Genomic DNA, 24,801 nt, shown 5'->3' with positions numbered 1-24,801 from the left:
TGTCACGGAGGGAACGATCCCTACAGAATGCCGCTGGGGGGGGGTGAAGAGAAGATGTGCTTGGTGGTGGCATCATGCTGGAGTTGGCGGAAATGGCAGAGGATGATCCTTTGAATGCGGAGGCTGGTGGGGTGATAAGTGAGGAAAAGGGAGACCCTATCATGTTTCTGGGAGGGAGGAGAAGGTGTGAGGGAGGATGCGCTGGAGATTGGCCGGACACGGTTGAGGTCCCTGTCAACGACCGTGGGTGGAAAACCTCGGTTAAGGAAGAAGGAGGACATGTCAGAGGAACTGTTTTTGAAGGTAGCATCATCAGAACAGATGTGACGGAGGCGAAGGAACTGAGAGAATGGAATGGAGTCCTTACAGGAAGCGGGGTGTGAGGAGCTGTAGTCGAGGTAGCTGGGGCCCATGCGGGTACCCATCGCCACACCTTTAATTTGGAGGAAGTGAGAGGAGTTAAAGGAGAAATTGTTCAGTGTGAGAACAAGTTCAGCCAGAGGGAGGAGAGTAGTGGTGGATGGGGATTGTTCGGGCCTCAGTTCCTCTGATATGTCATCCTTCTTCCTTAACCGAGGTTTTCCACCCAAGGTCGTTGACAGGGCCCTCAACCGTGTCCGGCCAATCTCCAGCGCATCCGCCCTCACACCTTCTCCTCCCTCCCAGAAACATGATAGGGTCCCCCTTGTCCTCACTTATCACCCCACCAGCCTTCGCATTCAAAGGATCATCCTTCGCATGCATTCCTTCACTTCCTCTCTCCTCACTGTCCAAGGGCCCAAACACTCCTTTCAAGTGAAGCAGCATTTCACTTGCATTTCCCCCAACTTAGTCTACTGCATTCGTTGCTCCCAATGTGGTCTCCTCTACATTGGAGAGACCAAACGTAAACTGGGCGACCGCTTTGCAGAACACCTTCGGTCTGTCCGCAAGAATGACCCAGACCTCCCTGTCGCTTGCCATTTTAACACTCCACCCTGCTCCCTTGCCCACATGTCTGTCCTTGGCTTGTTGCATTGTTTCAGTGAAGCTCAACGCAAACTGGAGGAACAGCATCTCATCTTCCGACTAGGCACTTTACAGCCTTCCGGTCTGAATATTGAATTCAACAACTTTAGATCTTGAACTCCCTCCTCCATCCCCACCCCCTTTCTGTTTCTTCCCCCTTCCTTTTGTTTTTTCCAATAATTTATATAGATTTTTCTTTTCCCATCTATTTCCATTATTTTTAAATCTATACCTTTTATGCCCATTTAGGCTTATTCCACCCCACCCCCACTAGAGCTGTAACTTGTGCGTCCTGCCATCCATTCTTAATTAGCACATTCTTTTAGATAATATCACCACCTTCAACATCTCATTGTTCTTTTGTCTGTGACATCTTTTGACTATCTGCTCCTATCACTGCTTGCTTGTCCCTACAACCACCCCCCCCACCACCACCCCCCACCTTAAACCAGTTTATATTTCACCCCTCTCCTATTTTTACTTAGTTCTGTTGAAGGGTCATGAGGACTCGAAACGTCAACTCTTTTCTTCTCCGCCGATGCTGCCAGACCTGCTGAGTTTTTCCAGGTTAGTCTGTTTTTGTTTTGGATTTCCAGCATCCGCAGTTTTTTGTTTTAATCAATTGTAAAGCAATTAGACCTCCTGATACAACAGTCAAGAGTACCCGACTTCACGGCTGACTGAACATTGTTCTCATCAAAGTAATCCTGATATCCGACCCCAGCTATCTGAAGTTTTCCGAACTACCATTCAAGGGTGGGAAAAAGCTTCCTTCGTCACAGGACTCCCAAAGGCATGAGAACTGTTGGCTATTCTTTTGATTGATACTTGTAGAAGCCCACCACCTTCTTTAATTGCACCTTTCTGAAGTCTGTGGTGTATGACTGACATAGCGTTTAGGCCTTTCGAGGTGAGCGTGTGAATAAATAATCCTCTTTGTTTAAAATCTGCTGCTAGTACTTTTTGAACTGACCACATGCTAATGAGGATTAGAAGCACACGCATCTACCTTTCCAAAAAAATAAACCACACTGATGACATCAGGAGGGAAGGGATTTGGGGGTTACAGTTTCTCTCTCCTCCCCTGTCCGTAACAGCTGTGACAGACTGAGATTCAATTTGTTTCTGTAGAGTAACAGACGGTGATGGATGTTTCTGTACAGTTACAGTCTATGATTGGAAGCCATCTTGTAACATCATAAAAGCAGAACTATCTGAGAAACATGAAAAACCCAACAACAGTGAAACTGTACCCTGCTTCCTGTGAAGGGCAAAGACAGAGCATGCTGACAGTATACTCAGTTAACATTGTAGCTACAAACACTACTGTACACTTACAGTATACTCCTGTATAGCTACAAGGCACTGTACTCTACACTGACAGCATACTCTGCTAACACTGGAGATACAGTACACTACTGTATACTGACAGTATACCCTGTCCACACTGGTGTTACAGGAAACTGTGCTGTACACTGACAGCATACCGTTAACAATGGAGATACAGGATAATACTGTACACTGACAGTATATCTGGATATTACTGCAGCTACAGACACAACTGTACACTGACAGTATACCTGAATATCACTGCAGCTATAGACACAACTGTACACTGACAGTATACCCGAATATCACTGCAGCTATAGACATAACTGTACACTGACAGTATACCCGAATATCACTGCAGCTATAGACACGACTGTACACACTGACAGTATACCTGAATATCACTGCAGCTATAGACACGACTGTACACTGACAGTGTACCTGAATATCACTGCAGCTATAGACACGACTGTACACCGACAGTATACCCGAATATCACTGCAGCTACAGAATACTGTATATTCATTGATAGTATACCCTGTAAATACTGTAGCAACAGGACACTACTGTACACTGACAATATACCCTATTGACACTGGTGCTACAGGACAATACACTGTACACTGATAGTATACCCTAATATCACAGCAGCTACAGACATGACTGTACACTGACAGTATACCCTAATATCACTGCAGCTACAGACACGACTGTACACTGACAGTATACCCAAATATCACTGCAGCTACAGACACGACTGTACACTGACAGTATAACCGAATATCACTGCAGCTACAGAATATTGTATGTTCATTGATAGTATACCCTGTAAACACTGTAGCAACAGGGCACTACAGTACACCAACAGTATACCCTATTGACACTGGTGCTACAGGACAATACACTATACAGATAGTATACCCTAATATCACTGCAGCTACAGACACGACTGTACACTGACAGTATACTCTAATATCACTGCAGCTACAGACACAACTGTACACTGACAGTATACTTGAATATCACTGCAGCTATAGACACAACTGTACACTGACAGTATACCCGAATATCACTGCAGCTACAGACACGACTGTACACTGACAGTATACCCGAATATCACTGCAGCTACAAACGCTACTGTACACTAACAGTATACTTTCAGTGTACAGTAGTGTCAGTAGCTGCAGTGATCTTCAGGTATACTACAGCTACAGGATACTGTATGTACACTGATAGTATACGTTTTTTTGATTCATTAAACGGGGTGTGGGTGTCGCTAGACAGGCCATCATTTATTACCCATCCCTAATTGCCCTTGAGGAGGTGGTGGTGAACTGCCTTCTTGAACTGCTGCAGTCCATGTGGTGTAGGTACCCCCACAGTGCTATTAGGAAGAAAGTTCCAGGATTTTGACCAAGCGACAGTGAAGGAACGGCGATATATTTCCAAGTCAGGATGGTGAGAGACTTGGAAGGAAACTTCCAGGTAGTGGTATTCCCATGCACCTGCTGCCCTTGTCCTTCTAGATGGTGGTAGTCATGGGTTTGGAAGGTGATGCCTAAGGAGCATTGGTGAGTTTCTGCAGTGCATCTTGTAGATGGTACACACTGCTGCTACTGTGCATTGGTGGTGGCTGGAGTGAATGTTTGTGTAAGGAGTACCAATCAAGCAGGTTGCTTTGTCCTGGATGGTGTCAAATATCTTGAGTGTTGTTAGAGGTGCACTGATCCAGGCAAGTGGAGAGTATCCCATCACACTCCTGACTTGTGCCTTGTAGATGGTGGACGGGCTTTGGGGAGTCAGGAGGTGAGTTACTTGCCAAAGGATTCCTAGCCCCTGACCTGCTCTTGCAGCTACAGTGTTTATATGCTAGTCGGTTCAATTTCTGGTCAATGGTAACCCTCAGGATGTTGGTAGTGGGGGATTCAGCGATGGTAATGCCATTAATATCAAGGGACGATAGTTAGATTCTCTCTTGTTGGAGATGGTCATTGCCTGGCACTTGTGTGGCACAAATGTTACTTGCCACTTGTCAGCCCAGGCCTGGATATTGTCCAGGTCTTGCTGTATTTGGACATGGACGGCTTCACTATCTGAGGAGTCATGAATGGTGAATGTTGTGTAATCATCAGTGAACATCCCCACTTTTGACCTTATGATGCAAGGAAGGTCACTGATGAAGCAGCTGAAGATGGTTGGGCCTAGGACACTACCCTGAGGAACTGCTGCAGTGATGTCCTGGAACTGGGATGATTGACCTCCAACAACCACAACCATCTTCCTTTGTGCTAGGTATGACTCTAACCAGCAGAGAGTTTTCCCCCAGATTCCCATTGACTCCAGTTTTGCTAGGGCTCCTTGATGTCACACTAGGCCAAATGCTGCCTTGATGTCAAGGGCAGTCACCCTCCCCTCACCTCTGGAGTTCTGCTCTTTTGTCCATGTTTGAACCCAGGCTGTAATGAGGTCAGGAGCTGAGTGGCCCTGGCGGAGCCCAAATTGAATGTCAGTGAGCAGGTTATTGTTAAGCAAGTATCACTTGATAGCATTGTTGATGACCCTTTCCATCACTTTACTGATCATCGAGAGTAGACTGGCCAGGCAGTAATTGGCTGGGTTGGATTTCTCCTGCTTTTTGTGTACAGGACATACCTGGGCAATTTTCCACATTGCTGGGTAGATGCCAGTGTTGTAGCTGTACTGAAACAGCTTGGCTAGGGGCGTGGCAAGTTCTGGAGCATAAGTCTCCAGTACTATTGCTGGAATATTGTCAGGGCCCATAGCCTTTGCAGTATCCAGTGCCTTCAGTTGTTTCTTGATATTATGTGGAGTGAAATGAATTGACTCAAGACTGGCATCTGTGATGCTGGGGATCTCAGGAGGAGGCCGAGATGGATCATCCACTTGACACTTCTGGTTGAAGATCGTGGCGAATGCTTCAGCCTAATCTTTTCACTGATGTGCTGGGCTCCTCCATCATTGAGGATGGGGATATTTGTGGAGCCTCCACCTCCAGTGAGTTGTTTAGTTGTCCACCACCATTCACGACTGGATGTGACAGGACTGCAGAGCTTAGATCTGACCTGTTGGTTGTGAAATCACTTAGCTCTGTCTATCAGTTGCTGCTTACACTGTTTGGTATGCAAGTAGTCCTGTGTTGTAGCTTCACCAGGTTGACACCTTATTTTTAGGTATACCTGGTGCTGCTCCTGGCATGCCCTCCCGCACTCTTCATTGAACTAGGGTTGATCCCCTGGCTTGATGGTCATGGTAGAGTGGGGGATATGCTGGGCCATGAGGTTACAGATTGTGTTCGAGTACAATTCTGCTGCAGCTGATGGCTCACAGTACCTCATGGTTGCCCAATCTTGAGTTGTTAGATCTGTTTGAAATCTATCCTATTTAGCACGGTGGTAGAGCCACACAACACAATGGAGGGTATCCTCAATGTGAAGACGAGACCTAGTCTCCACAAGGACTGTGCAGTGCTCAATGCACCTACCAATGCTGTCTTGGACAGATGCATCTGTGGCAGGCAGGTTGGTGCGGATGAGGTCAAATATGTTTTTTCCCTCTTGTTGGTTCCCTCACCCAATGCTGCAGACCCAGTCTACCAGCTATGTCCTTTAGGGCTTGGCCAGCTCGGTCTGTGGTGCTACTGAGCCATTCTTGGCGACGGACATTGAAATCCCCCACCTAGAGTACATCTGTGCCCTTGCCACCCTTTCTGCAAGTGGTGTTCAACATGGAGAAGCACTGATTCATCAGCTGAGCGGAGGGCAGTGGTACGTGGTAATCAGCAGGAGGTTTCTCGCCCATGTTTGAGCTGATGCCATGAGGCTTCTTGGGGATTGATCCTGAGGACTCCCAGGATACTTCTCTCCCGACTGTATACCACTGTGCCACCACCTCTGCTGATATGTGCAACTGGCAGGACAGACCCAGGGATGGTGATATTATCTGTAAGGTATGACTCTGTGAGTGAGGCTATGTCAGGCTATGGCTTGACTATCTGGGAGACAGCTCTCCCAATGTTGGCACAAGCCCCCAGATGTTAGTGAGGAGGACAGGGTCGACAGGGCTGTGTTTGCCATTGTTGTTTCCAGTGCCTAAGTCAATGCTGGGTGGTCCGTCCGGTTTCATTCCTTTGCAGCGGTCTGATACAACTGAGGGCATTTATGAGTCAACCACATTACCACGGATCATGGCCAGGATGGCAGATTTCCTTCCCTAAAGGGGATTAGAGAACCAACAATGATTTCGTGGCCATCATTAAACTTTTAATTCCAGATTTTTTATTGCATTCAAATTTCACCATCTGAGAGGGTGGGATTCGAACCCAGGTCCCCATGGCATTACCTTGGGTCTCTGGATTACCAGTCCAATGGCAGTACCACTACGCCACTACTTCCCCTGCAGCTACAAGGCAATGTATGTACACTGACAGTATACCCTGTTAACACTGGCACTAGAGACACTACTGTACACTGATAGTATACCCTGTTCACACAGATGCTACAGGGCACTACTGTACACTGAGTGTATACCCTGTTAACATTGGAGCTACAGAACACTGTACTGTACACTGACTGTATACCATAATAACACTGCAGCTACAGGATACTGTGTGTACCCCTGTGAACACTGCAGCTACAGAACAATGTATGTACGCTGACAGTATACTCTGTTAACAATGGAGCTACAAGACACTGTAATATTCAGATTGTGGAAGTGTGAGGCCTATGTTTCCCTTGGTAAGTAGATGACAGATGGCTGTATGCTGACCCATGAAGGAGAGAGATGAGTTGAAGTGCAAGAGCAGGGAAATGAGACTTCCATAAATATCTCTCACTAACCAGGTGTGGCCAACGCATCCGAAAGTGGGAATTGCTCATTCATGACTGGAGCCTGTGGCTATTCAGCTTCCCCTCTTGGGCAAGGGGTAAGAATCTGATCAATGCTGTTCATAGCTGAACTACTCACATCAGCCGAGACGTTCCTCACACTGAGTCACAGGTCCTGATAAAAGGGAAGAGGCCAGAAAACCCACATAAAGCGCCTGAACAGCAGCAAAATTACAACTGTGCCTTGTTAAAGCTTGCCCTGAGAGCGGGCTGTGGCCATTCATTCAGTGCTGCTGCCGGGGAGGTGACACTCTATTAATATTTAATGATGTTAATTATTCAAGTGCGCAACAGTTGTGTGCATTGTGTTTGCAGATTTTCAGATATCATTTTTGTACACACTGTGCAGTTTGCCAATTGTGGAGAATGATTTATGGGGTGAGTTGCAATATTTTCAGTAGCACTTACACGAATTGTGACAAAGTGCCTTCTGTTCGTTATTAAGCCGTGTGTTTGGTAAAAGGTGATACATTCTGTATCTGAGTTCCCGGCCCACAGTTGCCAGGCCTGGCTGTTCCTACAGTGTCTCGAACTGATGAGGGAACCTTTAGCCCTTCAATACGCTCCTTGTGCACCTACCAGCTTAGTTTTCCCCTTGGGCCTCAGGCTGTTCCTTGCACTGTCGTCGAGAGCGAGGCCAGCTTGCTGTCTTCGAAATATTTTAAATTCTTACCAGGAGCAGAGCTAAGGCGAGGGAGAAAGGAGAGGGGGCTAGGACAGGGGTTTCCACCATTATCAAGAAGATAGAAAGATAGGAAGAAAGCCAGGCAGGAATCCTGCGGCGAGTAACTCACCACCTGACTCGCCAAATCCCGTTCACCATTTACGAGGCACAAGTCAGGAGGGTGATGGAACATTCTTAGCTTGTCTGGATGAGTGCAGCTCCCACAGCACTCAAGAAGCTTAACACCATCCAGGACAAAGCTGTCCCGCTTGATTGGCACCCCTTCCACAGACATTCACTCCCTCCACCACCGACGCACAGCGGCAACAGTGTGTACCATCTACAAGATGCACTGCAGCAACTCACCAAGGCTCCTTCGACTGCATCTTCCAAACCCACGACCTCTAACAGCTGGAAAGACAAGGCCATCAGACACATGGGAACACCACCACCTGGAAGTTCCCCTTCAAGCCACTCACCATCCTGACTTGGAAATATATCGGCTGTTCCTTCACTGTCGCTGGGTCAAAATCCCTCCCTAACAGCACTGTGGGTGTACCTACACCACATGGGAGTGCAGCGATTCAAGAAGGCAGCTCACCACCACCTTCTCAAGGGGCAGTTAGGGATGGGCAATAAATACTGGCCCAGCCAGCGATACCCACACCCCGTGAAAGAATTTTTTAAAAACGTTAAAATAAGAGAGAGCAAATCCAACATTCTGAACGTCAGCTCTCTCATTGAGGCCCGTCTCTCTGGTACATAGGCACGCCTGGAAACAGATAGGAGGACACACTGCTTACCAGATTGTAGATCCCCAGGAGCAGGGCTTCAATGCAGCCATTGCTCTGTCTCTCTCTGCTTGCCGTGATGCACAGATATCCCCAGATCAACTCGGGCAGAAACTGCAGTGTGAACCTCTTCAACCTCACCTCCGAGCTGCGGTACAATTCAAACAGCTGGTGACAGACAGGTTCCAGTAACTATGGAGACAAGGCAACAGAGCAAAGTTAGAAACAGGAAAGATCACAACAGTTTTGCAGGTAGCAAATACACTAAGTGGAGGATGTGACAATGTGCTGGGTCTGATTGCTCTCGTTGCTTTGTGTTTCGGCCCTGACTACACATTGAAGGTTCCCCCTCCTCCCTGGCACATGATGTAAATGGTATAACCATGTCCATCAAACACTCCAGACTTTTTTAATTCTTTCATGGGGTGTGGGTGTCACTGGCAAGGCCAGCATTTGTTGCCCATCCCTAATTGCCCTTGAGCTAAGCGGCTTGCTCGGCCATTTCAGAGGGGGCAGTTAAGGGTCAACTACGTTGCTGTGGGTCTGGAGTCACATGTAGGCCAGACTAGGTAAGGACGGCAGATTTCCTTCCCTAAAGGACATTAGTGAGTCAGCTGTGTCTTTACGACAAGTGATGATAATTCTAACGGTCATCATCACCGAGACAAATTTATCAGTTGAATTTAAATTCCACTAGTGGTGGTGGTGGGATTTGAATCTGGTGTCCCGAGGGCATTGACCTGGGCCTCTGGATTACTAGTCCAGGGACATGATCAGTGGGCCATTTTCCCCCACTTTACAGGTTGAACAACGCATTAGCATCCCCACCTGTGAAGTAAATCAAAATACCCCAAATTTCCCAAGCAAACTCTGCAACCTCCAATATAATGGGTCTCCATTATATCAGCCACACCTGACTCTGCTGCAAATCAGGTTAACCAGGCATGTTGGAATCATGAATTAATTCATTCCTTTTCAAAACTTAATGAGCTCCCTATTTAAATACATCACCAAATAAAAGCCCGAAAATCAGAAATGAAAGTCAACGCAAGCAGGATAACTGCAGGAAGATACAGCGCACAGAGCTAGGGAACCTGCAGCGTGACACCTCACCAGCCCGAGTCCCTGGGGCAGTCAGCAGATGTCAGGATCCACATCCCCTGTAGACGCTACAGATTGAGAGCTTCAGCTCCCCGGGCTGACAGGGGACACTTGCTGCAGGAGACTTACCTCATTGCTGGGGTCCTGGATGACTTTGTAGAGGGCCGGGACTATACTTGTCTTCTGGTGAAGGGTCGCTGCATAACAGGATATCTGATTTTCAGGTAAAGTCTGCAAAAGACAAGGGGAGAAAAGGAGAGGTTACAAAGTCAATCAAAGTCTTAAGGTCGAGGCAGGGTGAAGACAGACAGTGCTGGGCCCCCACTCGGGACCCTCACGGGCAGCTGTGGGTGGAGGGGCCATGTCTAATCACGAGGTGGGATGGGGGTGGGGAAAGGTTGGGGGTGGGGTGTGCATGGGTGAGGGCGTCATATACATGCGCACATCCAAGTGTGTGGGTGGGTCTGATTGTGTGTATGTGGGTGCCTGCGTGTGTCTCTGTGTGGGTGCATGTGCCTGTGTGCATGTGTCTGTGTGTGTTCGTGCATGCATGGGACCATGTATGCATGGGTGTAGGGGTGTGTGGGGGCTGTGTTCGAGTGTCTCTGTGTGTGTGCAGGGGCTGTGTTCGAGTGTCTCTGTGTGTGTGTGTGTGTGTGTGCGGGGTCTGTGTTCGAGTGTCTCTGTGTGTGTGTGTGTGTGTGTGTGTGTGTGTGTGTGCGGGGTCTGTGTTCGAGTGTGTGTGTGCGGGGGCTGTGTTCGAGTGTGTGTGTGTGCGGGGTCTGTGTTCGAGTGTGTGTGTGTGCAGGGTCTGTGTTCGAGTGTGTGTGTGTGCGGGGTCTGTGTTCGAGTGTCTCTGTGTATGTGTGTGTGTGTGTGTGTGTGTGTGTGTGTGGGGTCTGTGTTCGAGTGTCTGTGTGTGTGTGTGTGCGGGGTCTGTGATCGAGTGTGTTCGTGTGTGTGTGCGGGGGCTGTGTTCGAGTGTGTGTGTGTGTGGGGTCTGTGATCGAGTGTGTGTGTGTGCGGGGGCTGTGTATGTGTGTGTGTGTGTGTGCGGGGTCTGTGTTCAAGTGTCTCTGTGTGTGTGTGTGTGTGTGTGTGTGTGTGTGCGCGGGGGCTGTGTGTGCGGGGGACTGTGTTCGAGTGCATGCATGTGGGGAGGCTGTGTTCATGTTCGTGTGTGGGCTGTGCTTGAGTGCGTGTGTGGTGGTGCGTGTGTATGGGGGTGTTGGGACTGGGGGCGGGCCTGTGTGTCTTGGTCGGTGTGATTCCACATGACCTCTGGTGTTGATCCAGGAGCAGCAGCTGTACCCAATGGCAACAGGCTGTCCTGATAAATATTCCAGTTTACCGGAGAGAACTCCCTGGCACAGCTTGGACAAACAGGGAACGGCCTAGGCCTGCTCCAGGCACATTTACAGTGATGTTACCTTGAACTGGGAGAGCCAATCCTCCACCACTCCTATGTCGGAGTCCAGCATTTTCCCACAGCTCCGTCTGAGGTACCTGGGAAGGAAACAGAGACTTCAACCTTACAATTTTCAGCAGCTCCACATTACACACATCAATAAAAACTAGAGCAACACAGACAACAGAGACAAAGTTTGGTGGCACAGTAAATAGCGTCGATGAGCATAGGGAGTTGCCAAGAGATATTGATAGATTGAGTAAGTGAGCAACACCGTGGGAGATAATAGTTTAACATGGGGAAGTGTACAGTCATCCACTTTGACCTAAGAAAGATCAGAGTCTCTTTAAATGGTGAGAAGCCAGGAGCTGGGGTTAAACAAGAGAGATTGAGAGGCTGAGGCACAGAAATCACAAAGCTCCAATGGACAGGTAGAAAATATAATTAAAAGGGTTAGTGGAATGCTAACCTTCACCTCAAAAAGGGTGCAAGTTGTGTTCCAATTATGAAACTCCGGTCAGACCCCAGATGGAGTAAATGCGCTCAGTTCTGGGGCACCGCACCTCAGGAAGGGTCAACCAACCTTGGAGGCGGCACAGTGCAGATTCATCAGAATGATCCTGTGGCTAAAAGAGTTAAATTATGAGAACAGTTTGCATGGACTAGACTTGTATTTCTTGAGTGTAGAGGATTAAAGGGTGAACTGATTGAAGTGTGTAAGATGATTAAAGGGTGGAGAGAGAGAGAGAGAGAGAGAGAGAGAGAGAGAGAAACTGTTTGCTCTGCAGTGGAGGGGGTGGGGTGGTGTGGGTGGGTGTCCAGAACAATGGGGCAGAATCTACACACTCAAGCCAGGACTTTCAGGGATGATGTCAGGAAGCACTTCTTCACCCAAGAGGTAGTATAAATCTGGAACTTTCAAAAGACACACTGATAGGTTATGAGGCAAATATATTAAGGGATATGGAACGAAGATGGGTAAATGGATTTAAGATACAGATCAGCCACGGCTCGAAGGGCTGAATGTCCTCCTCCTGCTCCCAAGTTTTTACAAGGTTTTGCCAGCTGGGGGGCTATAATCAAGAAGGTAGGGAAAGATAATCAAACACTGCCAAAATCATCTACAGTGACTGTCCCTGCTTCCAATTTGGTCACCACACCTCACTGGTTTTATTTCCCCAGTGAGAGTCAGTGTGTGTGGGACCCGTACCCCAGTGAGAGTCAGTGTGTGGGGGACCCGTACCCCAGTGAGAGTCAGTGTGTGTGGGACCCGTACCCCAGTGAGAGTCAGTGTGTATGGGACCCGTACCCCAGTGAGAGTCAGTGTGTGTGGGACCCGTACCCCAGTGAGAGTCAGTGTGTGGGGGACCCGTACCCCAGTGAGAGTCAGTGTGTGGGGGACCCGTACCCCAGTGAGAGTCAATGTGTGGGGGACCCGTACCCCAGTGAGAGTCAGTGTGTGGGGGACCCGTACCCCAGTGAGAGTCAGTGTGTGTGGGACACGTGCCCCAGTGAGAGTCAGTGTGTGTGGGACCCGTGCCCCAGTGAGAGTCTGTGAGTGTGGAACACGTACCCTAGAGTGAGTCAGTGTGTGTGGGACCCATGCCCCAGTGAGAGTCAGTGTGTGTTGGACCCGTACCCCAGTGAGAGTCAGTGTGTGTGGGACCCGTACCCCAGTGAGAGTCAGTGTGTGTGGGACCCGTACCCCAGTGAGAGTCAGTGTGTGTGGGACACGTACCCCAGTGAGAGTCAGTGTGTGTGGGACAGGTACCCCAGTGAGAGTCAGTGTGTGTGGGACCCGTACCCCAGTGAGAGTCAGTGTGTGTTGGACCAGTACCCCAGTGAGAGTCAGTGTGTGTGGGACCTGTACCCCAGTGAGAGTCAGTGTGTGTTGGACCCATACTCCAGTGAGAGTCAGTGTGTGTTGGACCAGTACCCCAGTGAGAGTCAGTGTGTGTGGGAATCCGTACCCCAGTGAGAATCAGTGTGTGTGGGAATCCGTACCCCAGTGAGAGTCATTGTGTGTGGGACCCATTCCCCAGTGAGAGCCAGTGTGTGTGGGACCCATTCCCCAGTGAGAGCCAGTGTGTGTGGGACCCGTGCCTCAGTGAGAGTCAGTGTGTGTGGGACCCGTGCCTCAGTGAGAGTCAGTGTGTTGGAACCCGTACCCCATTGAAAATCCCGGTGACTACAAACATGAGGATGAAAATGGAGGGAACAGGTGAAGGGGGTGGGGGAAGTTAATGTCTGGTCTTGAAAATTAATTCCACACAGAACAAGAATAGCCAATCCAACAATCAAACACCCTGACAATGAACTGGGTTGGGATCATTTGCTGTACAGCATAATTAACACTTGCGCGTGCAGTCAGTCACAGTACAGAGTGCTCAACAAGGCAACACATTGCCCTTGACCTTTCACTGCACCTTCTGTTCCTCTTTCTCATACATGATGTCCTCCAGATATCTTTATACTCAAAACATATCCTGGACATAAGCAGTAAGGCAGAAAGGAAAGCTACTGTCACATACTGTATACCGGATAATACCATAAATGATAGTGAACAATACTGTAAAACATATAGGCTGATCTTCCTTATGCTGCTTAGAACTAATTGAAGATCTAATTTTGATAATTAGGTGTGTGTGGGACATGTACCCCAGTGAGAGTCAGTGTGTGTTGGACCCGTACCCCAGTGAGAGTCAGTGTGTGTTGGACAAGTACCCCAGTGAGAGTCAGTGTGTCGGGGACCCGTACCCCAGTGAGAGTCAGTGTGTGGGGGACCCGTACCCCAGTGAGAGTCAGTGTGTGGGGGACCCGTACCCCAGTGAGAGTCAGTGTGTGGGGGACCCGTACCCCAGTGAGAGTCAGTGTGTGGGGGACCCGTACCCCAGTGAGAGTCAGTGTGTGTGGGACCCGTACCCCAGTGAGAGTCAGTGTGTGGGGGACCCGTACCCCAGTGAGAGTCAGTGTGTGTGGGACACGTACCCCAGTGAGAGTCAGTGTGTGTGGGACCTGTGCCCCAGTGAGAGTCAGTGTGTGGGGAACCCGTACCCCAGTGAGAATCAGTGTGTGTGGGACCCATGCCCCAGTGAGAGTCAGTGTGTGTGGGACACGTACCCCAGTGAGAGTCAGTGTGTGTGGGACCTGTACCCCAGTGAGAGTCAGTGTGTGTGGGAATCCGTACCCCAGTGAGAATCAGTGTGTGTGGGAATCCGTACCTCAGTGAGAGTCATTGTGTGTGGGACCCATTCCCCAGTGAGAGCCAGTGTGTGTGGGACCCATTCCCCAGTGAGAGCCAGTGTGTGTGGGACCCGTGCCTCAGTGAGAGTCAGTGTGTGTGGGACCCGTGCCTCAGTGAGAGTCAGTGTGTTGGAACCCGTACCCCATTGAAAATCCCGGTGACTACAAACATGAGGATGAAAATGGAGGGAACAGGTGAAGGGGGTGGGGGAAGTTAATGTCTGGTCTTGAAAATTAATTCCCCACAGAACAAGAATAGCCAATCCAACAATCAAACACCCTGACAATGAACTGGGTTGGGATCATTTGCTGTACAGCATAATTAACACTTGCGCGTGCAGTCAGTCACAGTACAGAGTGCTCAACAAGGCAACACATTGCCCTTGACCTTTCACTGCACCTTCTGTTCCTCTTTCTCATACATGATGTCCTCCAGATATCTTTATACTCAAAACATATCCTGGACATAAGCAGTAAGGCAGAAAGGAAAGCTACTGTCACATACTGTATACCGGATAATACCATAAATGATAGTGAACAATACTGTAAAACATATAGGCTGATCTTCCTTATGCTGCTTAGAACTAATTGAAGATCTAATTTTGATAATTAGGTGTGTGTGGGACATGTACCCCAGTGAGAGTCAGTGTGTGTTGGACCCGTACCCCAGTGAGAGTCAGTGTGTGTTGGACAAGTACCCCAGTGAGAGTCAGTGTGTCGGGGACCCGTACCCCAGTGAGAGTCAGTGTGTGGGGGACCCGTAACCCAGTGAGAGTCAGTGTGTGGGGGACCCGTACCCCAGTGAGAGTCAGTGTGTGGGGGACCCGTACCCCAGTGAGAGTCAGTGGGGGACACGTACCCCAGTGAGAGTCAGTGTGTGGGGGACCCGTACCCCAGTGAGAGTCAGTGTGTGTGGGACCCGTACCCCAGTGAGAGTCAGTGTGTGGGGGACCCGTACCCCAGTGAGAGTCAGTGTGTGTGGGACACGTACCCCAGTGAGAGTCAGTGTGTGTGGGACCTGTGCCCCAGTGAGAGTCAGTGTGTCGGGAACCCGTACCCCAGTGAGAATCAGTGTGTGTGGGACCCATGCCCCAGTGAGAGTCAGTGTGTGTGGGACACGTACCCCAGTGAGAGTCAGTGTGTGTTGGACCCGTACCCCAGTGAGAGTCAGTGTGTGTTGGACCAGTACCCAGTGAGAGTCAGTGTGTGTGGGACACGTACCCCACTGAGAGTCAGCGTGTGTTGGACCAGTACCCCGTGAGAGTCAGTGTGTGTGGGAATCCATACCCCAGTGAGAGTCATTGTGTTTGGGACCCATTCCCCAGTGAGAGTCAGTGTGTGTGGGACACGTACCCCAGTTAGAGTCAGTGTGTGTGGGACACGTACCCCAGTGAGAGTCAGTGTGTGTGGGACCTGTGCCCCAGTGACAGTCAGTGTGTGTGGAACCCGTACCCCAGTGAGAATCAGTGTGTGTGGGACCCGTACCCCAGTGAGAGTCAGTGTGTGTGGGACCTGTGCCCCAGTGAGAGTCAGTGTGTGTTGGACAAGTACCCCAGTGAGAGTCAGTGTGTCGGGGACCCGTACCCCAGTGAGAGTCAGTGTGTGGGGGACCCGTACCCCAGTGAGAGTCAGTGTGTGGGGGACCCGTACCCCAGTGAGAGTCAGTGTGTGGGGGACACGTACCCCAGTGAGAGTCAGTGTGTGTGGGACCAGTACCCCAGTGAGAGTCAGTGTGTGTTGGACCCGTACCCCAGTGAGAGTCAGTGTGTGTTGGACCCGTACCCCAGTGAGAGTCAGTGTGTGTTGGACCCGTACCCCAGTGAGAGTCAGTGTGTGTTGGACCCGTACCCCAGTGAGAGTCAGTGTGTGTTGGACCCGTACCCCAGTGAGAGTCAGTGTGTGGGGGACACGTACCCCAGTGAGAGTCAGTGTGTGTTGGACCCGTACCCCAGTGGGAGTCAGTGTGTGGGGGACCCGTACCCCAGTGAGAGTCAGTGTGTGTGGGACACGTGCCCCAGTGAGAGTCAGTGTGTGTGGAACCCGCACCCCAGTGAGAGTCAGTGTGTGTGGGACCCGTAACCCAGTGAGAGTCAGTGTGTGTGGGACACGTACCCCAGTGAGAGTCAGTGTGTGTGGGACACGTACCCCAGTGAGAGTCAGTGTGTGTTGGACCCGTGCCCCAGTGAGAGTCAGTGTGTGTTGGACACGTACCCCAGTGAGAGTCAGTGTGTGTTGGACCAGTACCCCAGTGAGAGTCAGTGTGTGTGGGACCCGTACCCCAGTGAGAGTCAGTGTGTGTTGGACCCGTACCCCAGTGAGAGTCAGTGTGTGTTGGACCCGTACCCCAGTGAGAGTCAGTGTGTGTGGGACCCGTACCCCAGTGAGAGTCAGTGTGTGTGGGACACGTACCCCAGTGAGAGTCAGTGTGTGTGGGACCCGTACTCCAGTGAGAGTCAGTGTGTGTTGGACCAGTACCCCAGTGAGAGTCCGTGTGTGTTGGACCAGCACCCCAGTGAGAGTCCGTGTGTGTGGGACCCGTGCCTCAGTGAGAGTCAGTGTGTTGGAACCCGTACCCCAGTGAGAGTCAGTGTGTGTGGGACCCGTGCCTCAGTGAGAGTCAGTGTGTTGGAACCCGTACCCCATTGAAAATCCCGGTGACTACAAACATGAGGATGAAAATGGAGGAAACAGGTGAAGGGGGTGGGGGAAGTTAATGTCTGGTCTTGAAAATTAATTCCACACAGAACAAGAATAGCCAATCCAACAATCAAACACCCTGACAATGAACTGGGTTGGGATCATTTGCTGTACAGCATAATTAACACTAGCGTGTGCAGTCAGTCACAGTACAGAGTGCTCAACAAGGCAACACATTGCCCTTGACCTTTCACTGCACCTTCTGTTCCTCTTTCTCATACATGATGTCCTCCAGATATCTTTATACTCAAAACATATCCTGGATATAAGCAGTAAGGCAGAAAGGAAAGCTACTGTCACATACTGTATACCGGATAATACCATAAATGATAGTGAACAATACTGTAAAACATATAGGCTGATCTTCCTTATGCTGCTTAGAACTAATTGAAGATCTAATTTTGATAATTAGGTGGTAACTATGTTATGAATGAGAGGTTGAGAACAGGGTTATGTTTTCAGTTGTCTCTTTAATTCAAGGTAAAATGGGGATAATGAAGAGGACCAAGTGGCCTGCTATAAGTTCTGCCTGACAACAAACCTATGTGGCTTGGTTATCATGAGGGCCAAGGTGTTGGAGAGACAGAGAGAGGGGAGGAGGGGGAGGCAGAGAGAGAAGGAAAGCAGCAGTCTACATGAGCAGCAGGGGAAAACTGTGCTCTGTTAGCTACCAGGCAGAATGATGGTGGCAGTTTGCCCTTTGGTTGAGGAGATGGAACCAGCAGGACTCTGAAAGATTTGTCCTGGCATGGATGGGGAAAGGAATTACTGGAGTGAACCATGCTGCTGGAGGTCACTTCGAGATTTCTCTGAAGACTGGGAAAGGACCTGCATGGTCACTGGACATCACAACTCAGCAAAACGGGGAAAAGTGAGCTCATTGGAAACAGAGTAACCTTACACTGGGTCCAGTAAAGACTAAACTGTCGAGAATATGATATAATGTATAAATGTGCTGTGGGGTTATTGGTATGTTAAGAAACTAATAAGGGTTATTTATCTCTTCTGTAGTTTCGTCTATTAGTTGCCTACTAAGTAATGTTTAGTCAATGTTACCTCTAGTTTGTTTGTTTGTTAGTTACAGTAAAAGTCTTAAAACTTGAAATCTTATTATGTGATTCCTTCAAGTTGGTAACTGGGAATTCAAATATCTTTTAAAAAGTTATTGGTCTCTACAGGGATTGTAACAATGGCCCTGCGCTCTAACTATACTGGGATCTATCAGACACCAGGGGAAACTTCAGTCTGACAATCAGTGACTGGCTTTTCCTCTCTGAGATTCCTTTGCCTAAGCAAGAAAATGTGATCTTTGAACTGTAGCCAGATAATTTTTTTTATACTGGTTTCCAATTCAACCTCGAGCACCAACTCCGCTACACTTTGTAAAAATTACATTCAGCCAACCTCAGTTCACCCATCTCATGTGTGATAGTGCTGGGGCTGATAGTTGGACTCAGAGCCTCAAGAAAATGTACTCCAGAGAGATACAGGGTATCGGGAGAAATGCACTCTTGCAGTACACTGGTACAAAATCTGTTAAAAGCAAGTGACTCAGAGAGTTCAAGATAAGTTACAAGAGCACCGCTCAAGCAGTTAATTAATGTCCCCGATCCCCATGACACATAATGTCCTTGAAACACACACACGCACACACACACACACACACACACACACACACACACACACACACACACACACACACACACACACACACACACACACACACACACACACACACACACACACACACACACACACACACACACACACACACACACACACACACACACACACACACACACACACACACAGTTATTCTCTTCACAACATGCACTGCTGGCATGAGACGAGTGTTCATTTCCCCAACAGAATTACACCTGACAGCGGTCAGGAGAGCTGCTGCCAATGATCAGAGAAGCATGACTAAAGTGACAACGCTACTGGACTCGTAATCCAGAGGTCCGGACTAATGCTCACAAAGCACAGAATCACAATACGGTTCCAACACAGAAGGGGGCCATTCGGCCCATTGTGTCTGCACCAGCTCTCCAAATGAGCAACTCACTTAATGCCATTCTCCCCGTGACCTTGCACATTCTTCCTTTTCAGATGATCCAATTCCCTCTTGAATACCTGGATTGAACTTACCTCCACCCACACTCTCAGACAGCGCATACCAGTTCCTAACCACTCGTTGCGTGGAAAAGATTTTGAGAGTTCAAATCCCCCCACGGTAGCCGGGTGGAATTTAAATTCAATTAATTAATAAATCTGGAATATAAAGCCAGTCTCAGCGATAGTGACCCTGAAACTATTATCGAATGTTGTAAAAACCGATCTGGTTCACTAATGTGTGTAAGGAACATATCTTTTTATTTCTGTTGGACTGTTGTAAAGAACATTTTTAAAAATTTTCTGTTTGACTGTGGGCTAGAATTACAATGGCTGCAGGTTGAAAGACATGTCCACTGGAACAGGGCGAGAGATATATACAATGTTGCAGTCCTGGAACAGGGTGTGCCATGAAAGACAGGATGGTGCCGGAAAGGAGTCCTGGACCAAGGGAGCTGCCTGACAACAGCATTTTTTTTGGCTCCTGGCCAGGTGACCAGGGTTTTGTGTGAAGAGCAGGCCAGCAGAATGCAGGGCAGCTCCTGGCCTGCAAAGAGAAAACATCTAAAATCTCTTTTCCCCAAATCTCTATAACCTGTTCTATCTATCTCTTTCTCTAAAGAAAGCCCTGTAAAAAGGTAAAAGGGAAAAACCACGGTTAGAGACATTGAAAAGCAAGTTATCAACCAATGAACTAAATACTGAAAGTGCTGGAAGACCACCTTGAGTCATCAACAAGAACTGAAAGGAATTTGGAAGATATTGATCAAAGTCAACCCATCGAATCTTGTACTCTGGAATTAATGCTATTGAACTGTTTTATCCCACCCTTAAAATCCATGTTTTGTGTGTCTTATGTGTCGCGTGTGTGTGTGTGTGTGTGTGTATATATATATATATATATATATATACACACACATATATATAGGGATTTAAGAAGGAGGTAGAGTTTAAGTTATAGTGTTAGAAGTTAGCAGTTCATATTTCTTTCTTTTGCCACTAGGTAAAGGCGATTTGCTCAATAAACAGTTATTTACTTAAGTATTCTGTTAACCTAAATTAAACAGTTGGGTAGAATTGGGGCAATCTGGTGGTTTGGTCAAATGTTTCACATTTGTCGTGGCTTGGATTTACCAGACTGATTCCTGGGATGGCAGGACTGACATATGAGGAGAAATTGAGTTGGTTAGGATTATATTCGCTGGAGCTCAGGAGAATGAGGGGGGGATCTCACAGTGGGGCTTGATATTACAGAGTGATATCCCCAGTGAGTCGTGATATGTCCTTTAGGGGAGGAAATCTGCCATCCTTACCTGGTCTGGCCCACATGTGACTCCAGGCCCATAACAAGGTGGTTGACTCTTAACTGCCCTCTGAAATGACCTAGCGAGCCACTTAGTTGTATCAAACCGTTACAGAAAAAAAGTGCTGTGGGTGTAACTACGCCACACAGTTTGTAGTGGTTCAAGGAGGTGGCTCCCCACCAACTTCTCAAGGGCAATTAGATACGGGTAATAAATATTGGCCTTGCCAGTGATGCTCGAATTCTGTGAAGGAATGTTAAGTAAATTTCTCCACAAATTGCAATATTAACCGACAAAACCTGCTGCAGAGTCTGTCTTCAGCAAGAGGATTCGAGTACAGGAGCCAGGATGACTTGCTGCAATTATACAGGACTTTGGTGAGACCACACCTGGAATATTGTGTGCAGTTTTGGTCTCCTTATCTGAGGACGGATGTTCTTGCCATAGAGGGAGTGCAGTGAAGGTTTACCTGACTGATTTCCTGGGATGGCGGGACTGACATACGAGGAGAGATTGAGTCGGTTAGGATTATATTCGCTGGATTTCAGAGGAATGAGGGGGGATCTCATAGAAGTCTATAAAATTCTAACAGGACTAGACAGGGTAGATGTAGGAAGGATGTTCCCGATGGTGGGGGAGTCCAGAACCAGGGGGTCACAATCTAAGGATATGGGGTAGACCATTTAGGACAGAGATGAGGAGAAATTTCTTCACCCAGAGAGTGGTGAGCCTGTGGATTTCACTACCATAGAAAGTAGTTGAGGCCAAAGCATTGTATGTTTTCAAGAACGAGTTAGATATAGCTCTTGGGGTGAAAAGGGATCAAAGGGTATGGGAAGAAAGAGGGAGCAGGCTATTGAGTTGGATGATCAGCCATGATCATGATGAATGGCGCAGCAGGCTCGAAGGGCCGAATGGCCTACTCCTGCTCCTAGTTTCCATGTTTAGGTAGCGAGCACCCCTCAAAAACACAACTTAAACTTATTCTGGTTTAAGCTAAGCCATTTTTAAAGTGGTATTGAGAATTAAGGACCAGGTTTATTATTTTCTTTTAATCCTTCTGATTTATTATTTATTGAAGCACAATTTTACATCCTGCAATAAACTTGAGGTTATTTTTAGCCCGTGTTATGTATGCTGGCAGCATTTTGTTTTAAATGCTCTGAAGTCTATTTATAACATCAATAGCTGAAGGGTTCATTGCCTGCGGAAGATGATGGTTGCACTGAACTTCAGCCAAAAGCACTGGGTGGGAGCCCAGATTATAACTGCCTCCTGAGACAGACCAAACAGAAGGTTAGACAGTTCTAATGTGCAGCAGTCAGTCAGTAAAAGGGGGCTGGTAGAACATCGCCGTACAGAGATTACATGTGGGAAAACAGAGGCTGCTAAAATGCACTAAACGGAGGTAAAGGATTGTATAGATCAAATATCAGGAACAGAGGAGAAACTTGCACCAATTCCCTTATAAAGGTTTCTCTCATTGGCATTATAGGCAGACATCTTGAGTCAGCTAACCTCAGGCAGGGTGCAGGCAACAATTGGCCCCCATACCCCAGAATGAGAGCTGGGGTGGGTGCGATGCCTAGTCACTGCCCGGCTGGAAGGGAGTCTGTTGTCGGCTGGGAGGAGAACCACTCATAAAACAGCTCTCTGGTGTTCAGCCAGGGGGCTTAAACATGGCAGCGGCAGCTGGTCCCACCAAGAGTTAGCCAGCTCTCTGTAGAGCAATAAAATCAGTCCCATTTCCCTCCCTTCTATCCCTGTAGCCCTGAGTTTATTTCTGTCAAGAGCCCAATCAATTTCCTCTTGAAATCACCACATCTCCACTTCCCCCACCCACATGAGCAGCTTACTACCACTCGCTGTGCAAAAAAGTTCTTCCTCAAAATCTTCCTTCAGGCCCGCTGCATCTCTTGCCCAAAGCCTTAAATCTGCGTCCCCTAAGCCCTGTATCATCAACTAATGGGAACAGCTTTACCTTATTGAAACCTCTTCTAATTCTGTCCACCTCTAATCAAATCTCCCCTCCATCTCCTTTGCTCCAAGGAGAACAACCTGAGCTTCTCCAGCCTAACCTTGTGGCTAAAATCCCCTCACCCCTGGAACCATTCTGGGGAATCTCCTCCACACCCTCTCAAGGGCGCTCACACCCTTCTTAAAAGGTAGAGGGGGATTTTGTGTTTCTTTTCATTTGTCCACACAGCGCTCTTGAAACCTTTCCCCAAGGGAAACCAATTATATAAAACGAGAAATCTTAAAACGCAGGCAGAAAACACAGGGAGACCCCCAGCTATACAGCCTGGAAACACTAACTCACTCACCCCCAACCCCCCTAACAAAAAAAATCTATCCTTCCTTAAATTGAATGAGATTCTGCTTTGTTCCCTCCACCCCTGATATACTGACTGGACATTGCACAAATGGTCATTCAAAGGCAAACAAGACAGAACTCAATCCACACATGGTTCAGTTTCTAATCCACCCTATGCTGCAGCAATTCTATCTAACATTCCAACACAATACAGCTGCAGGAATCATTGAAGGTGGCGCCACAGCTTGAGAGAACAGTTAATCAAACGTATAGGATTCCGGACACAAACAAAAATTGCTGGAAAAGCTCAGCAGGTCTGGCAGCATCTGCGGAGAGAGAGACAGAGTTAATGTTTCGAGTCCGTATGACTCTTCTTCAGAACCCAGTATCCTAGGCTTTATGAATAGGGGCAGAGAGTACAAAAGCAAGGTGGTTGTGACAAACCTGTATAAAACACTGGTTCAGCCCCAACTGGAGTATTGCGACCAGTTCTGGGTACCATACTTTAGGAAAGATGTGAAGGCTTTAGAGAGGGTGCGAAAAAGATTCATGAGAATGGTCCCAGGGATGAGGAACTTCAGTTCTGTGGATAGGTTGGAGAAGTTGGGACCATCTTCCTTGAAGGAGAGAAGGCTGAGAGGAGATTTAATAGAGGTGTTCAAAATCATGAAGGGTCAGGACTGAGTAGACAAGGAGACACTTCTCACTCAGGCACAGATTTAAGGTAATTGGCAAAAGAAACAATGGAGAGATGAGGAGAAACTTTTTCACACAGCGAGTGGTTAGGATCGGGAATGGACTGCCTGAGGGTGTGGTGGAGGCAGGTATAATCGGGGTATTCAAGAGGGAATTGGATCATTATCGAGAAGGGAAGAACGTGCAGGGTTACAGGGGAGAGTAGCACTAGGTAAACTGCTCATTCGGAGAGCCAGTGCAGGCACGATGGGCTGAATGGCCTCCTCCTGTGCTGTGACAAGACAATGCGCATCAAGATCAGAGTGCCACCTTCAGCTGCAGGGCAGGATAGGGGGAATCAGAAACCTCACTGACTGAGTGAGGCTGGTGGAGTGGAGAGGGCACTGAGAGATCCAAACGCAGGTCTGGCAAAAAGGCAGGGAGAGGGTAAGGAGGAAACTGGGGGAAAATCTCTAGGGGTTCTCAAGATGCATAAGAAACTTCAAAGCGCAGCTGGCTCCCTCACTACAAGAATGAATCAGTGCAACTCTACAAGTGAGCAGGCAGCACAATGCTGGGATTGGATAACAGAAGCACTGACCAGGAACGTGTAGGCTATACTGTGCCTGTGGGAGTGAGCTCTGCTGCAGCCTCACTGCATGAAACCCTGACTGGGAGTCAATGAATCACATTCAAGGTACAGCAAAGGGAACACAGAGTGCAACCAAGAGCTAAACAAATTATTAAATACACAGCAGCATATGGTCACCCCTGGAAGACACAGATGGTGCACTGCAAATGGTTGGACAGATATCAGGACACAACTTACAAAGTGTCAAAAAACAGTCCAGATACTTGTGTGTACACACCCGCACACGCAGAGTTGCAGGCTGGCATGCGTGCGCACAGGATTACAGACCCGTGCGTGCATGCACACACAGAGTTACACACTCACACAGGACTGCAGACACACACATGCACAGAGGACTCCAGATCCCTGTACACACACACACACACACACACACAGGTTCACAAACCACCCCTTACACACACACACACACACAGAATCACAAACCACCCCATACACACACACACAGTGAATCACATACGACCCCATACACACACATAGAATCACATACGACCCCATACACATACACACACCAGATTACACAGACACATGCACACATACAAACACCGGATCACAAACCCCCATTCACACACGCGCCGGATCACAAACCCCCATTCACACAC

General features: G+C 48.4%; 1 protein-coding gene across 4 annotated transcripts in view; it reads right to left on the bottom strand.

The window, feature by feature from the left end:
* LOC121284919 (protein FAM126B-like) overlaps positions 1 to 24,801 on the bottom strand; it is a 187,125-nt gene that overhangs the window by 31,335 nt on the left and 130,989 nt on the right. For 3 of the 4 annotated variants that reach the window (XM_041200824.1, XM_041200827.1, XM_041200828.1), the window contains exons 2-4: positions 11,228 to 11,303; positions 9,927 to 10,028; positions 8,709 to 8,888 (exon numbers count right to left, since the gene is read on the bottom strand). In XM_041200824.1, the coding sequence (XP_041056758.1) occupies positions 8,709 to 8,888; positions 9,927 to 10,028; positions 11,228 to 11,278 (333 nt within the window). In that variant the 5' untranslated portion in view covers positions 11,279 to 11,303. Of the gene's footprint in view, positions 1 to 8,708; positions 8,889 to 9,926; positions 10,029 to 11,227; positions 11,304 to 11,674; positions 11,832 to 24,801 lie in introns of all 4 variants that reach the window. The other variant, XM_041200826.1, reaches the window with a different exon arrangement.

The sequence above is a fragment of the Carcharodon carcharias genome, chromosome 12 (assembly GCF_017639515.1).
Source record: "Carcharodon carcharias isolate sCarCar2 chromosome 12, sCarCar2.pri, whole genome shotgun sequence".
Classification (NCBI taxonomy): Eukaryota; Metazoa; Chordata; class Chondrichthyes; order Lamniformes; family Lamnidae; genus Carcharodon; species Carcharodon carcharias.
The sequence above is the reverse complement of the archived record's forward strand: the minus strand, read 5'-3'. Positions and strand labels throughout refer to the sequence as shown.